General features: G+C 36.3%; 1 protein-coding gene across 7 annotated transcripts in view; it reads right to left on the reverse strand.

The window, feature by feature from the left end:
* Positions 1 to 15,685, reverse strand: part of UNC13C (unc-13 homolog C) — a 137,377-nt gene extending 121,692 nt beyond the window's left edge. For 4 of the 7 annotated variants that reach the window (XM_042039281.1, XM_042039279.1, XM_042039280.1 and 1 more), the window contains exons 1-2: positions 15,178 to 15,677; positions 3,133 to 6,359 (exon numbers count right to left, since the gene is read on the reverse strand). In XM_042039281.1, the coding sequence (XP_041895215.1) occupies positions 3,133 to 6,106 (2,974 nt within the window). In that variant the 5' untranslated portion in view covers positions 6,107 to 6,359; positions 15,178 to 15,677. Of the gene's footprint in view, positions 1 to 3,132; positions 7,286 to 15,177 lie in introns of those variants that run through there. The other 3 variants (XM_042039283.1, XM_042039284.1, XM_042039278.1) reach the window with 3 other exon arrangements.
* Positions 15,686 to 17,814: the final 2,129 nt, after the last annotated feature.

A 17,814-nucleotide genomic window follows, 5' to 3' on the forward strand; every position in this document is an offset into this window, starting at 1 on the left:
AAATTATTTATGTACCGAAGATTTATTGACCTTACCTGATGCCTTACTAGAATGAAAGTCATATTCTCAACCCTTCTTTTGTATTAAAGTGGAGAACTAACACTGCTGTATTATATAATTATATCTCTGCTTAGACAGATTGTTGTCTACCTGCTCCTGCTTACATGGAGGGATGAAACAATTAATTAAAGAATAGGTTGTTTTGGTTATATAATTAAGACTAATTCAAAGAACTTGTTCTCTTTCTAGTACTTTTCCATCCGAAAGTAAGAAATCAGAAGTTGACTGTGAATCAGTTACAGGGATAAGAGAGGGAAAAAACCAAAAAAAATTCATAAAAGTCATGTAATCCCTAGAACAGCTATTAGTCACTTTAAAAAAAAATTATTATTGCTTCTGCAAATATTAAAATGAAGATAGAATACCTTGAACTACTATTTGCTTAAATGATAAGGTAAGTATTCTCTGGACATGCCTAATTACACACAAAGAAGAGGAGGCAGGTTGCCAAAGCAGAGAAGCTACAAAATATGTTTTTTGAGTTTTATAGAACTCCTTTAAGAACTTATTTACAAAATATTTTTTTCCTAGACTATGTGCCATTCAAATAATAAACAGAAGTAGAAGGTGTTTTGTCTTAGCAGACAAACTAACACTAAGAAGATATCCGTCTTCAAAGGTTGCATACAAAGTATTCAAAAATGCATTTCTGCATCACAGAAGAGAGCTGAGACTGGAAGGGAACTCTGGAGGCTTTGTCTAAGAACCCTGCTCAAATCAGGCCACCCAGAGCAGATTGCCCAGGACTATGTCCAGATGGATTTTGACTATCTCCAAGGACAGACATTCCATCTGTGGATTTCATTATCTGTGAATAGACTGTCTGTAGTATCCATTATCCAGCTCACTGAGAGTAAGTGGAAATTAAAATAAAGATATGGCTCCAATAATACTACATGTCACTCAGCAGAAATAGTTTTCAGGTAATATATTCTTTGAGTAGACTACTCCAGCTAGAAAATGTATTTTGCAAGTTTTAAATTCTGAAGAACTGTTAAGTGTTCTGCAGATCTCAAGGTAAGAATATCATATTCATCCATTAGATATAAAAACACGAAAGACTGTTTTGCTAATAGGTATTGCTAGGTGTGCTACAGGACCTGAAGATTCCTTTGTAACAAACCAGTTGGTGATTGCTGAGGCAGAATCCCTGACTGAAACACACGTCTTCCTTGATGGCATGGAAAACACAGTGGAAAGAGGAAGCAGAACTGTTACTCAAGAGTGAATGCACACTGTTCTCAGAATAAGCTGAGCAGCAGTGTGCTGTAGTGGTTCATTTGTAAATTCCCCTTAACTTCCTGCTGTATTCCCGTTCTCCTTTATTTCCCTTCTCTTTTATAGCAGTCTATATTATTCTGTGGAAACAAAAGTGGAAGTCCTAGTACGACGTCTCATAACCATGCAGACACTCTGCCCCATAGACTACACCAATAATACATTTTCATAAATTGGTCTTGGTGTCCGATGAATTCTCTGTAGATATAAGAAATGTTTCAGCTACTCAGAAGACAAAACATCAATAGATTAAGAGACTAAAAGAAGTCTTTCTCTTGCTGGGTTAAAAGAAGAACATACATTTAATTTCTAGAAGCAACTGCTTGGAATGCATCAAAGTTAGTTCTCGTTTTCTAACAACGTGTTATCTACCAATGCACACAAATGCACACACTTCAAATAGTGGAATCAATTTGGGTCTCAAAATTTTGGGTCTTCCTTGTGTGCTTTCTTTAATTAAGTCCTCAGAGCATTATATTACTGTACAATGACTAGGTAAAAGGAATGTGGTTCCCCTCTCTCGTACCTCATAAAATCAGAAAAAAGTCATGAAAGTACTATTTATTGATAGCTGTTCCTTCATATACACACCATCTAGTATCTAACAGTACTGTGGAAAATTACCTGCAAAATACAAGCATACAATTGAGTGTCATTATTTAAATAAAAAAACAGACTTCAAAGTAAACTCTACAACTATCAATATTTAAATGCTTTTGTAACACACTTTCAAGATGGCTATATATTTATTGTAAAAGTAGCTGATCACGTACAAAAGAAATGCTATAGTACACCTCAAGCTCCTTACTAATGAATACAACCTTTGGCTAAAGGCACAGTTTTTCATCTTTAAAATGAATGTATTAGATGATTATTTTTCCAAGGCAGATAAAGGAAATATTCAGTCAAGGTGACAATTACCATCTGGCTAGCTACAGTCATTATGATGCTCCCAATTAAATGTACAATATTATAACCAATGTTATTAGCATTACAGTGAATGTTTACATTGAATATCACCATATCTGTATATTACTAGAGGTATTAAAGTTATATATATGACTGTCTGCTTTGAAGTCTGATAATACAACAGATAAAAATCATGAATAAATCAGCATCAACACCTCTGTGAATTTAGTTCCTTACTAAAGCTTCTTCATACATGGATGCTACCATTTACACTCTTGTTTTTCTTCCACACCCTCGACCCTTCTCACCCCGTTTTGGGGACTGACTACTTCTCTGAGAGCTTACTGGGAGTACAAATAAGGACAGAATCAAAATAAGAACTGACATAAAATCAGTTCAGACTTGCACTCTTGTAAGTACAGGTTGCATAGGGAATGGAGAACACTGCTCATCAGGATGAGTATAGAACCAACCATGACTTGAAAACTGGTAAGGAAAGCAAGACTGTAATATCTGAACACTCTGTATGACTCCTGTAAATATTTACAAAACTATGAGAAAACCAAGAACAGCGTACTATTTAGTTCTTTTTTTAAGACTCAAACCTTGTGAAATTTAATTTTCAAGTTACTGGAATTCAAAGAAATACAGGTACTTACAAGCATGTCTGACTAAACATATTCAGAAAACTGTTTCAAAGCAAACCTGTGAAATTTAACCTTTTGATTTCTGTGGAACTATTTCACCCTCTAAACAAAACCAGACATAAGCAGAATTTTTTCTACTGAATTCAATGGGAGCAAGATAAGGTACTATACAAAAATTAATGTCCAACTCTAGGGAGAACAATGTTTTACTTAAAAGACAGTATTAAAATACTATTACCTCCAGCAAGGATCTTCTCCTCCAAATCATTCATTTGTTTCTTGTATGCTTTTAAAGCAGCTTCTTTAAATGATGGTCGTATTCTTTTTTTCTTTGGAATTTCAGTAACTTCAGTAATCAGCTCTGGGACATTCTGATTTTCATCTTCCCTTATTTCTACTTCAGGAGCCATGTCACTTTCAACTTCCAATATCTGTTCACTGATCACACTGTCAAACTGTGTGTCATATTGCTCCTCTGGTAGCATTGCATATGGAGTTTCATACAAAGACTGGTCCAGTTCATACTCTTGGACCTGCTCACTAGTTTCACTACTATTAGTTCTATTTTCTAGTTTAGCAAGGACTTGTTCCATTACTTCTACATAGTCTGTTTCATTCTCACCAGATGGTTCAATTAAGTCTTCCTCATACTCTGCTTTGTAGCAATAAGGCTCAGCATAAACATCAGAATCAAGTGTTGTACTTGACTCATTTGCAGTAGACTGAGATAAAGTTCTAAACCTTCCCATAAAAGATGATCCACTGTCTTCATACCCACTTAAACTCTGCGTACTTTTATTCCAGACTACTTCTAAAGCTGACTTAGCACGCTGAAGTGTAGATCCAAACTTAGGAAAGCTGAAAGTCTTATCAGAAAGATCTATGCTTAATCGGCTATGCCATGATTTAGGGGCGGTTTCCTCTGAGTCATCACTTGGTAGTTCACTTTGACTTCGGTACATCATAGACAACCTGTTTTGATTCTGATAAGAGGAGATAGAATTTGTTTCCTGATAATCATCATATTGACCAGTCCACTGACTTTGTGTTTCACTATCAAGCCCTGGACATGATGGAGAAGTACCATCTAGAGTGAAATCATAGCTTTCAGTATCATACTGGGGGTCAGAACTTTGGCCCTTTCCAAAATTTCTCTGTTGGTCTGAAGGGCTGCTCATATCATACACAAAAACTTCCTGTGTGGATGAGTCTAGGCCCAAATCTGCCCCTTGTTCCAACTGATTCCAGTTTTTCCACGGGGAAAGATCATCCTGTAAAGAAAGCTGACTATCATCATACTGGTTTATGTCTCCAGGTACACAGATTATTCCATTGCTTACTCCACTACCAACAGTTTCTATGTTCCCTGCTTCATTTTGCTCTGGATACTGCTGCATGTCTTGGGCAAAAGTCTGTTCCTGGGAACTGCCATACCAGTTTAGAGAATCATCTTGCCTTCGTTGCCAAAGTTCCCGATCAGAGGAGGACAACAGTGAACTGCCATTTGTTCTGCTAAAGTACTGGTTTTCTGAAAAATCCTCAGAGTAAGACTGACACAATTTTGAGAAATCTGATTCTGAACGGCTAAGCTTTGGTGTTGCAAAGTCATTCTGTAAATGCCATAAAGGAGTCACATCTGAATAATAGGTCTTTGACTGTTTTTCCATAGTGTCAAACTCTGGTGACTGACTGTCATAACTTCTTCTGTGTGAAAAGGTGCTATGGTCAGCAGTTCTGTCAAGGTCTTTAGTGTTTGGGGACTCAGCAGTCCCCTTTGTAGTGCTTGTTTTTATTTGATGTGCTGATTTAGATATCTTTGCATAACTGTTCTTATTTATATCTGATTCCAAGTCTTTATCACTGTCAGGTGACTCCCAGTCATGCACTTTAGATTTTGTCTCCACAGTTAAAAGTTTCATATCCATGCTTTCATATGTCTGAGAAGAAGGCAGTCCTCTTTCTTTTTTGTCTTTTATTTCATTGGAAAATATATCTGTAGAAATTCCAATGCCAGTTCCCTTAAGTTTATAAGACTTTTTTAAAATCAAATCTCTCTGTTGTGATGACTCAAAGTAAGCAAGAATGGGTCTTGGCTTTGCATTTGGACAGTCTCTTTGCTGCCCCAGCCTTTGGGCAAACTCAATTTTAATAGTGCTTTGTGCCTCTGAGAACCCCATTTTTTCCATTAATATTTTGTAAACTGTGCTTTCAGCTTTTTCAAGCCGCTCTTCAGGCACATTTAGAAACCTAAGACTTGCTTTGTTTCCTGGATGGCCTATCTGCTTAATGTAGTCATGTATGTCCCGAGTTTCTCTTCTGGACTGCACAAATCCAGTTCGCAATTGTTCAATTTCATTTTGCACAACTTCTACACTACTAGAAATTTCATCAATTGATTGTTTCAGAGCATTAACATGCCCTCTTAGTTCAGAGAGTTCTGTTTCAATTTGACTTATTCCCTGAAGCTCTTTAAAGATCATTTCCATAACATCATGGGTTTGGCTAATACAACCTGTTGAACTAAAGCCAGGTTCAAGAGTATTTGATTTCTGGTGACGGCCAGTTCTGTCTAGAGATTTACTTCTTAATCCCCATGTTTTCTTCCATGAACTTAGCTCTGAGTCTGATGAGACACATTCTTGGCTCTTTTTCCATTTCCTCAGTTTTCGTAAGGCTCCCAGCTTCAGTGTGTGTAAAGTGCGTTCTCCATCTGAACTTCCATCAGAGGCTGCGAGGCTGCTTAAGCTTTTCCTGTTGCGTCTCACAGGCATTGTGTGGGATAAGTATTCGCTTTTCTTGCTATTAGTTTTTACTTCACTTAAGGACTCAGAACATGAGCTATCATTTGAAGACAGGTCTGGAACTATATCTTCATTATTAGTGTTTGCTACAAAAATGTGCCTTTGCAGTCCATTGGCAATAGCAACTCTGTAACTGAACGTTGGAGAAAGTGAAAATTCTTTATTGCTTTCCTCTTCTTCAGTTGATAAGTTGCGAGCAGATGGGCACTTGGCAATCTTTTTAACAGTACTTTTTAAAGTATTTGAAAATTTTGGATTTTTTGTTTGTCCAATCTGAGTTAAGTCTTGTTCCTTTTTGCTCTGACAATTCTCTTTCCTTTTTGTACTATTTCCCGATTTCTTTGTAAACATTCCTTTGCAAATCTTATATATGTAAGATAAGATCAGGCTCTTGAGGAGGGCAGAAACCATGGAGTGTAATTTACTTTAAGCTGTTTCCACAAAACACAATTTTTGATCCAGAAAAGTATTTGTATCTCCAAAAGGATCATCAGCAAATGTTTCAATGAAGACTATAGCCACATAAACTACTGATGTTCTGGAATAACGTGACAGAAAAGTACAAAACAAAAAATCACACATCTGCTTATTCAAAACAAAATCCTGAAGAGGTTTTGTACGTCTTGCAAAATGTCATTCTGTTGCACATGGCTTCTTGAAGTGTCTAAAAAGGAGGGAATGATATTACAATGGCTGCCAAGCAAACTTATCATTCAATAATACTTATGATGTTTCAACTTTTCTGAATAGAAATATTTTCTGAATAGACAGTTTCATGAATAATTGAAGCAGAAAACAGTTGTAGGCAAATATTTTTAACAACAATTAACAAGCTAAACTTATTTCCAGGCTTCTTCATTCAGTTTAATTCTCTGACTTCAACATAAATATTCAGTTTAAATGTTCTCTGCTTTCTTGCAGAGTACTGGCATTACAATTTAGATCCATATGATATATGGCAGTGATCAAAAAACCTGACAGAGTAACAAATGGTTACTAGCTAGTAAAACAGAAGTAGAAAGTTCTCTCTTGCTTTGTCATTTGGAGCAAGGTAGGATTCAGGTACAACAAGTGAGTATTGTATCCACGAAGTACTGTTCTATCTTAAGACTGAATTATGCACATAACTATGGTTTGTGAAGTAAGTGCTTTAATACCAGACTTTAACGTGCTATGATAAGCCAGGACTCAAAAGTGGGCTTATCTTCATGGTTTCTCCTCTTTAAGAAGTAAAAAGAAAACAACGCATAGAAAATAAGAGAAAATAATGACAACTGATGGAAATTCTCATCCAGGTTATTAAATTTAACATCGCTACGGTCACAGAAAAAAAACAGAGAAAGAAACATGATTTACAAGTCACAGGACAGAAACAGGTGCCATTACAACAGGAAAACCATCTGATCTAGAAGAAGTCTAGGAAGATTTCATGAGGTATCTGGAAGCTTCTGTTCCATAAAACAAAAGTTTGTATTCCATTAGAAATGTAGTCAATAAATTTTAAGCATGTAAATGTACTTTTTTTGTACAGCATATCATTCACCTCCCAGTTTCATAGCTGCAGAATAAAAACAAGGCAACCAGCTCTGAAAAATCCAGTCAAGAAGAAGGTTTCTAAAGCAGCTAAAAATTCTTTGGCAGAATAAGAAGTCTGTTTAGATACAGGGTATATAAAGGGTTAAAAATTGCTCTGTGGTGTCTTAAGAGGAGTAGAGAACATGAACTGTCCTTGTCTGCAAACAGCCTGGCACTGTATGAAACATTATGGTCCACTCACACACCTCCAGATCTGGTCTTTGCATTGCATAGTTTGTTTTCATTGAGCTTACTATTATACTCCATATATTTATTCATTACATATATGCACATATGAAATGGTAAATAATGAACACTAACCCCTGATTCATACTGCAGCAGCAAATGCACTGTGCTGCATAGAGCACAAGCAAAGCTGTTAAAAGCCTGGTTGGCTTCTGGAATCCTGGAAAAGAGGATGTAAACAGACTCATTTCTTTTCCAGATATAACTAAATTGGGATGCAGAGTGAGCAGAAGAATAGAAAACATCCTTCAGTCTTCCCAAAGTGGCTATTTATTATTTTATAAAAAGGTGAAATATCTGTGGGACATGAATCACATTTTTAACACATATACATCAGCATAGTCCTTGCCACTTCTTTTTCTTGTAGGCTTATACATAAAGTCAGAGTATTAAGCGTGAATTAAGAGCAAGCAACGTTTGGAAGCAAAAGAATGCTCAATGAGACTGCATGCAATTTTCAAGGAATGCAAATGACATCTCTCAGAATATTGAAAAGTTTTCACTAGAGCCAAGGCTGCCTTGTTTTCACGTATCGTTAGGAGAGAAAGGAACCATCCTGGGACACTTTTCAATGTCAAAAGCATGTTTCTAGATGTAGAAACACTTGTTAACCATTCAGCTCTTACACTGAATGTTTGTAACCATTTATTGAACAAGATTTGAAGTGTGACTGCCTACCCCCTCTGCCCACACAGCCACAGAATTTTAAATTCCCTCTTACATAAACTTCACTTAGATGACTTGGACATTCTTCAAATGACTTCAAATCAAGAATGTATAAACAAGCCAGAAGGCTTGTTTCCTGTCTCAGCCTAAAAACCATCAAGAAATAATGAAGTTATCACTGGAATTTGGAACGTTTCCATTCACTTTAAATAAGGTTTAATGCTTCTCTGTAGAAGAAGCTTGATTTCATAGCAAGCCATATACATATACATACATATATATGTGTGTGTGTTTTATTCAGTGTCTAACCAATGCTTTTTATCTGAGATAATCGAAAGTATTACAAATAGCTGAACATTCAGCACTGAATTTATTTAAACCCAGTTTCTGACAATGCCATAGTGAATTAAAAGCTGTACTGTTACAAACACAGGGAGATCTGCTAAATGGAGCAGATTTATGTTCTCTCATGCGAGTTCTATTCCATCTCAGCTGTATTAGTCATATGATCTGTTAATCAGTTTGAAGCTCTGTCAAAAAGTCATTTTCTACAATTGTATGTCTACACATGGAATCAAGTTTGAGTCATTACAGGTCTCATCCACTTCTTGTAAAGGCTTGCATAGGTTGTTCTTAACATTTTAAATCAACGTAAGGTTAAAACTCCATAAGATAAGGAACAGTCTTTTAAGAAGGACATAGAACTAAGTCAATTATTTGAATGAGCTGCAAGTTGTCATTCGGAGATTTTCTAGTTTTATCCAGGTTTCACAATAAACCATTATGACCTCAATTTTTAAATTCTCACTTTGTTTATTGAATTGAAACAATTTATATAATAAAGTTCAACATCACTGGGTTAAGCCAGTCTAAGCATACGGAATCATGTCGAAGTGTTACAGCACTGAGGTATGGACTTTGTGCTAGATGGCAATAGAACAGGAAATTGGAAAGTGATATGGATTGCGAGACTAAAAAATAAACTCTTAATAGGGTTCTTCTAGAAAGAAAGGACAAAATGACACTTCCATCAACTTTTTACCCACAGCAAGTCTGAAAACAGTTTTGTTGATCAACTTGATGGTGAACAGAATTTGGACCAGTTTCAAGCACGCTGTTGACAACAAAGCATTGTCAAAATAAAAATGTCAGTTGGAAGCATCATGTATAAAGGATCTTATTCCAAGTCTAAACGAATGTGTCAGGTAGAAGGAGGGAAGAGTGGGCTGAGTTAAAAATGATAGCTTTTTAAATAATGCAAACAGTGTATTTCAGTTACATACCTGAACACCAGACCCCCATTTCAAAAAATTATTTTAACAAATCCAGCCCTGCATTTTTATTAAAAAAGTGAATCATCTTAAAAATATAATTTTAGTGTAAATAGAATAGCTAGATCACTGCTCAGCTTCTGTTCAGACCCTAGCAAATGAAGCTGCAGAGCAGCAGCTCACTCCATTCAGGGGTAGCTTTGTGGATGCAGACTGTCCCCTTGCAAAGCAAGAACCAGGCAGGACCTTAGCCTTGCTTAACCTTCACACTATTAATCAACTACAAGGGGTCTGCGTATATGGAAGGGGGGCAGGGAAGAAGATGAGACTGAAGTGCAGTTTCTCTCTATAAAATACCCTATGACAGTTCATGTTCTCAACACCAAGACAGTAGGGGGAATCAAAACAAAGCCAAGAAGTCTTCATCTGCAGCAATAGCACTCTGTATTACTGCCAAAATAGGCACTGGAGTCTATAGACAGCAACGTACTTTTGTGATATGCAAAATGCTCCACAGAAATTAATTAATCAAATATACCTATAAAAAAGTATGTAAACAGTCTACCCCTGCATCTGCAGAAACTGAGGCTAGGAGAGGCTCTCTTACCATCAGGAACATAAGGAATCAATAACAGAATTCAGATATACAGGTTTATTTATTAGGGTCTTATTACTAGTCTAATTACTAGTCTTATGCTTGCCTGGGAATAAGGTTAATCTTGACATAAGTGTACTTGCCCTCAGCTCACATCTGCTGGGTGAAACCTCTGCTCCCTTCCTTTCGACAAGCATAGTGTGGTGTACATTCCACATTGCTTCATTAATTTACTACAACAGGAGCACTATACTGACAATCATCTCAGATGGCCTAATTCAGACGAGCTTAATTTAGAGCACTTATCTGCTCCTTTATATTCCTCTTAAATTCTCCTTCTAGTCTTAACTACTGACATTTTTAATCTGTGTAAATGGTGAGTCTCTTAAGGTAAAACGACACTTATCTTAACACTGACTACACCTATACGGATGACCCGCCCAAAGACCCTCGCAACGGCAGGGACAAGAGCAGTAAAGAGACCTGCTTTCTCTTTTGGGTAATTACTCTTTGTTCCAACAATTCCTCAGGCTTTCACACCAGCAGACCTTTGTCCTATCCCATCAGCCCCTCCCAACATTCACAGGAGAATGTGGAGTGCTATCAGCACTCACTCCTTTTGGCTAGGAAGTGATTCCTACTGCTCTTCAAAACGATTTGGAAAGTTTACTCTATCCCCTTATTTACCTGGTGATATTTATTTATGGATCCTGTGATTCATACATATCTAACCACCCTTTAACATGTTGCCTTCTCTATTTATGGGAATGTAAAAAGTAAAACCACCAACCTGCTGTTTCAAACCCCAGTCCTAAGAGCCTACAATCTGCTTATTTTTTAATCCACAAGGCCTACTGCTGTACTGAGGAGGCTGCACATATATTCATGGGGTACACGACAGAATACAATCTAAATATTTAGCAGTCATATTGTAATACTGGTCATTCATAGCTGTTACGTATCTCTTCTGTCAGCATACAACCTAATGGAGTTTAAATATAACAGATGCAAACAGCACAGGCTTAAACGTGATTTTGGCTCATTGTGATTTAGAACATCTAACCCAAAAATCATAGAGAACTTGGTGCATCAGTGAATTAACTCCACAGTTTAACACCTGCAATTAAACTACTTTGTAATGTATAGAAGCACATTGTCTTTGGTTTAGCTTAGAAGAAAATCTAGGATGAGCAATTCTTCTGCAGAAAAAAGTCATCTTCACTGCTTCCCTACTACTATGTCCACTATGGAAAAAGAGAGGATTTTTTTTTTTTGTAAAAGATGTGTTTTTTGGTTTTTTTTGTTTTGTTTATTTTTTTTTTAATTACTGTTGAAGACAGACATGAATTGAAGAAAACCCCACTATTTTACAATAATTTCTATAATTACTTTTTTAGTTACGCTATTCTCTATACCTTTGTAATATTTGCATTTTTCCCTGTGAAGTTTTGTTAAGGCATTCAATTATTTATGAACTACTAATAAGATTGTTGGAGGCATTTAGAAGACTATTTCTTTAGAAACACATCTGTAGTGTGGTATTAACATTAAAAGCAGTATTTGAAGCAACTGTTCTTAAAGGTCAATGGCCTTGACTAGAACCAAAAACAAATGAAGAGATGCGTCAAATACAGTAGATTAACACTGAGATGTAAAAAGCTATAGAACAGATTCTAAAGGTAAAATGTGGCCCATTTGAAGAGCAGTAGATAATGTAGGCCAGTTCAATATACTAGTGCACACAAGAATAAGAGACTGAAGATGATTTGGAACACAGCTTCAATATTATTTGACTAAATGCACTGACTTTTTTCTCTTTGATGTTTCTAGTTGTTTCCTTGACTTTTTCAGTCAAAAAAAGAAAAAAAAGACACTGTAGTGTATAAACGAGGTGGTAATTATGACTTTTTCCCTCTCTTACAGCTGTATAAATGATATATGCTGTCCTCTATAAACTTAATTTTAGCCAATACTGTCAGTTCAAAAACTGCTAAGACTGAGAAAATTTCACCAAATTGTTCATTTCTATTTAAATGCAGACTACAAAAGGAAGGGAAAACAGGGGGAGGGAAAAGTTATTTGCTGACAATATGGAGATTACTGTATTACTAAGTCAGTACCAGACATGTTAACTTAATTGGACTATTACCAACTTGCTATTATTTTAGATTACCATAAATAAAAGAGTTACTATATAATAATCAGAACCTATTTAGTGCCTACTAAAAACCAGAAAGTATCAACATACATTTTGACTTAATCTCAGTTCTGTCCCTAGTTTTTCCTGTGTTTTAATAGAGGGTCTTTTAAACATTATACCCTGGGAACCCAAGTGATTTAATTTACACTGGAGCACAACATATGCAGAGACTGTATTTATAGTCTACTGAGTGCATTCAAAGTTTTTTTTAATAGTAACATTTCAAAACTTTCAGCAACTTTTCAGAATAGTTATTCTGCCCGAAAATATAATTTTTAAAAAAATCTCTCAATTTTCTTTCAGGTAAGAATTTTAATCCTCCAACTGTACTGGCCTGTGTCTTGGAATGGACAACACACAGCCTTGAATTAATCTCCCTTGGACAGGGTTTGCCATGAACTCTGTGTCCATGTGTGCACTACATCACTCTGCAGCTTCGATTTTTTTCTTTCTTTAGGGTTTGGGGGCATTTTTTTTGCTAACTACTTACAAAAATTCCCAGTGAAATGTTTACAGTAAGATATCAACTTTATATGGGCAAAGTAAGCCCTCTGGATTCCATTCCTCTGCAACGAAGATTTTACATATTTTTCTAAAATCTAGTAAACTAATAGTTACATCAAACTTTTAGGAAAAAAAAGCTATGAAAAAGAAAGTTTTTGATGAAGTGGCCTTTCATTTGATAAATGGTAGCAATCATCTGTGACATTGGCATTTGAAAAATACCACAAGCACATATGACTACAAGCACTGTTGACAACAACATACACTAGGATGAGTAGGCACACACAGATAGAAATCATGCTTAACACCTGAATGACATTCACTGATAAGGATGGTAGATATTAAACATATTTCTAAATTTGCTGCAAAGACTTTATTAAAAAAAACCCCCTCTTCTGTCTTTGCTTTAATACACTGACAACTGTGATACTTAATCTGTACCTGAACGCAAGAACCTCTGCTACCAACCTAAGCAAATGACACAAATGAGAAAAACAAAAACAGTGTAACAACCTTCTTAGGTGCCAAAGAATTTTTACGCTTCAGAGCTGTAATGGTCTCACAAGGCAGAAGCTATTATACTACTTCCTTCTTCCTAGATTTTCACAACACAACACTTAAAGGAAAATTTGGAATTTTCAGTTCTCATTGATGCTTTAGTGAATTGGGAGATATTCTGAGCTATGAATCTTCTCCTACTGTGTAACACTCTGGATTCCCAGTACTTGCCCTGAGAATTCCTAAGTGTTTTCACAGCAATATATAGTCATTATGGTAATGTTGTGCTGACATCACTGCAGGATCAAGCAAACAGTATAGTGACAGAAAACCTTTATACAACTCTCCAAGTTGTGTATATTCCACTGGAAGAACCCTCATTTATCTTGCATCATGGCTTTTTTCTATATTAAGTTCTTTGAGATTATAGCTAATCATAATTTCTATCATTATATCCCTTACAAAAGGAATTTGTGAAGAACAAAACACGCTTTACCCTTAAATTCTACTTTTCATTCTTAGTGCTTTTAGACGTAACAGCACTCTCTTGCTGCTTTTCTCACTATGTTGATTTAGATGGTAAGATTTAGCACTGGCTTTTAGAACATTCATATGTGTCAAGTAACCTTACAATTTCAATTTTCAAACCACAGTTGTGTATTATACTAAATAAAGGCATCTATTTTATATAATCACCGACAGGAAACAAGCATAGTATCACCCTCTCTGTGAAAAATAGCTACAACTTTACAGACAGTTTATTTTCACATCAGAAAGCAATTGATTTTACACCAATGAATGTTTTTAAGGCATAATAGCTCCTGTCAGCCAGGAGTTAGCAACAGTATTAAGATACTGTAAGAGATATTAACCCTTTTTGGATCAACATGTTTTAAAAAAAAAAAAAAATCTTACTTCTAACTAGGCTGCATTGAAATTAGAAATGCAACAGAATGCTTTAAGATATTTTAAGACTAATGAACAATCAAATAAGCATTAAGTGGTTTTAATACATTTTTACCAGACATTATAAGACAACTATGAGTGTCCTTAGTTTAAGGGCACATTGCTTTGTGTTCTATTTCACTTATTACATATAATCAATTGTCAGGTGAAAGAAAATACTAGTAAGACAAAAAGTGCAAGGGGAGCCAGGGGACTAAAGAAAGGCGAGGGCTAAAGAATAGTCATATTTTTCTAACTACATAATTTTTCCTCTTAAAGCGATCTCATAGTAAGAAATTAGTTTTAGCTACTATTGGCCTCTGAAATTGCAGAAGGCAAAATACTAATTTTATCTTCTTGTACCTAAAATGGATAAAAATGTATGAAATAGTTATGTGGGTTTTTGGGTTGTGCCTTGGAGGAGGTACATAGTAGAGGGTATTCTGAGACACAGATTTAGCTGTGGAACAGAATCAAGCGTGTAGACTAAGCAAGCTGCCTATTCAAAAGAAATCTGCAGGGTGTTCATCTTGGAGATTAATCAAGACCCAGAAATACATAAGCATCCGTAAAGCTCAATTTATTATTAATCCTGTCACAAATTAGGAGAAAAATACTGACATAAATAAGCAAAACATACCTTACTTTCACTGTGTATTCATGTAATTAATTTGTTTATATTTTTGTATCAATTTAAATGTACCAACTCATTGAAAAATCAAACACCATACTGCCTTACTCAACTTATACTGTGAAGTTACCAGCCTTACAAAATAACCCCCCCCCCCCAGTTTTTAATGAAGTGTTAATTCCAGAAGCCCAGACAGTTTCATCAACATTATAGCATTAGAAAGCAAATCAGTTACAAATCAATGCATTGCAAGAACAGTGGGAGGAACATTCAGAATGAAAACAAGCAAAGGAAACAAAGGAAACAGAAAACTACATGTAGACTAGACAAAAACACAAAGAGCATACATACCTGGATTAAATTCTTCTTAAAAATAAAATACAAATTACATACCACCATCTTCATACTACTTTCCTTTTATGCAGGAACACTGCACACAAATCCATTACTATTTTGCCGTTCTTCCTTCAGCCTTAAATGATACAACACGAGGCTGCTGCCCAGTGATTCAAGTCAAGTGCAGTCAGGCATGCTGCTAGTCTGCAACGGTATCTGTTCTAAATTCCACGGTATTCCCTAGGCAGCATTAAACAGGGATTTTTTTCCTCTCCCATTTTTTTTCCCCTCCTACAATTTGTGCTAACAGCTAAGAGTAATCGTGATGTTAGCTACTAATTCATTCTGCAGCTCAACGTTGTTTCTCCTCTATAACAGCAGAGCAGTCCTACTCCGGTTCCAAAAAACCATCAACATGAGAGAACAGTAATCATCCTGGCGCTTTATGCGCTGGGAAGGTCCCCGCTGCTGCTTTCGCCTGCCGCTGCTCCCGAATGCAGCAGTGGCTGCAATCGGCACAGCCCCGCCGATGCCCCCGCAGCCCCGGCGCCCCCGAGCCGCTCACAGCGGCCCCCGGAGCAGCCTCGCCCGCAGGAACCGCACACGCGGTGCGGCGGGGGAGCGGCCAGGTGCGCATCCGTGCCCGCAGGGATAACGGCGGGAGACAGGATCCTTGCCTGGCAGGGCCGTGCTCCACCCTAAGCTTTTATTTATCAGTCTGACATGACCCAGAGAAACGACTGCATCGCTATTTCTTTCAGCCGTGCTTTCATCAACAGATGATAATTTTTTGCAATGAATCTGCTAAATACCCGTCATAACGACTGTCATTCCGCGATGATTTAAGGGTGCTCCAGATAATAAGAAATGGATCACTCACTTGCCATGAAAGGCACTTTTTATGTCCCCAATGAATACCTAGGCAGTAGGACTCAGTCATTTATTTACTGGAATTCAAATAGCAGAATGGATTATTATTGTGCATGCAGTGAGTAAATTATCCTGCACAGGATACATCAGGTGTTTTTTCAAATGTAAACAGCTTTAGTTGTGTGTGTAAGGCCACATCCAGCCTCACATGTATTGAAAATTTTATTTAAAACTAACACATGAAGAACTACAGAAATGCATCCAGAATGAGCCTATATAAAACCACTCAGTGTACACACAGCCGAAGTGTAAATGTTTCACAAAACATGTACAGGCATAAACCCACAGGTACGTGATCATCCTCCTAAATCTTGGGAGACAGCACGACTGGAATGCCATAGTGAATATTAAAGTATGTTATCTTTCCCATATAAAAATTAAACCCTCAAACTTTGGACAGTCTGGTAAGAGCTGACACATTTGTAACAAAGAAGTTTATAATTCAATTACTTTCTTCAAAAATATACTAAGGATACCTTGAGTAAAAGGCAGCACTTAAGAGTGTTTAACAACTTCTAGTAATAGTTAAAACTTACAGGTTGTAGCTTTCACTTTCTGCAATCCTTGTATTATTGTCAGTACTGTCATCCTGGGACACAGTGTTTTATATACAATTTATAAACTGAAAAGTTCTAGAATCATATCTCTTACATACAGTAGTAAACTAATATTTTTGATTTTTGCATATCATTATAAAACAATTATGGACCATTATATTTTTATGTCTTGCTGAAGTAAATGCAACCTGTAAACATCCCATTAATTAGAATTATAGTTAAGAACCAGATGAATGAATGATTATTCAAAGTTTATTGTAGTTATTAGCCTGCAGCCATTACTTAATTCTCTGTCTAAATTGATTCAAATTTATTCTTCAAAACTGCCGCATTGCATGCCAACACAACAGACAATAAAGCTTTCTTGTAAGTGCACAATAGGAAATATTCCACTGATGTCAATACTCAGTGCTATAGTCCTAACTACACAAGATGCAATAATTCCTCTCAAAATCAACAGGACTACTCATGTAAGGATGGAAAAAAAGAAAAACCAGGCAGCCTAGTCAAGCATGCCCACCCGTAGTAGACTCACACTTAAGAAGTAAGTATCAGTTTCAGCAAGATTAAACAAATGGCCTTAAGACTACAGACAGTAAAACCAGTAAATACAGGAACTGATTTGCAAAAATAGAAGGTTATGTCATTTAATAAAAAATATGTGTTTGCCAATAACATTAACTCATAATGCTTGGATTAATGTTGCCATCTTCAAGGAAGTTCCTAAGTGTTGACCCTGTCTATATTCATCTATTGTGTTACCACATTCTGAGTATTTCAGCTAAAAGCTGAACTTATTCAATTTACTTGATAACCCATCATAAGCAGGACATTTTACTCTACCCGATGCATTATTCAATTGATATTTCAGAAGGAAATAAAAAAGTAAACATCAATCCAAAGACCTTCAGAACTCATTATGGCTTATCTTCCCTGGTGTTAAAATTCTGTGTAGAACTTCTCCAAGCCAGAGATATGCTGACTTTGGTTGTAATGATACTGACCAATCAAGAATGGAGTTTCATGTATAAATACATACTACTTACAAGTGAAGCTACCTGAATTCATAACAAAATTACATTGTACCTCTGTTCACACCCTTCTCACATAGATATGATGATGGTGACTCTCTAGAGTAAGTCTATGAGCAGAGGTTCTAATTCTG

This window comes from Corvus kubaryi, unplaced genomic scaffold, assembly GCF_017639235.1.
Source record: "Corvus kubaryi isolate FWS band 111438036 unplaced genomic scaffold, C.kubaryi_AGA036_p1.0 37394, whole genome shotgun sequence".
NCBI lineage: Eukaryota > Metazoa > Chordata > Aves > Passeriformes > Corvidae > Corvus > Corvus kubaryi.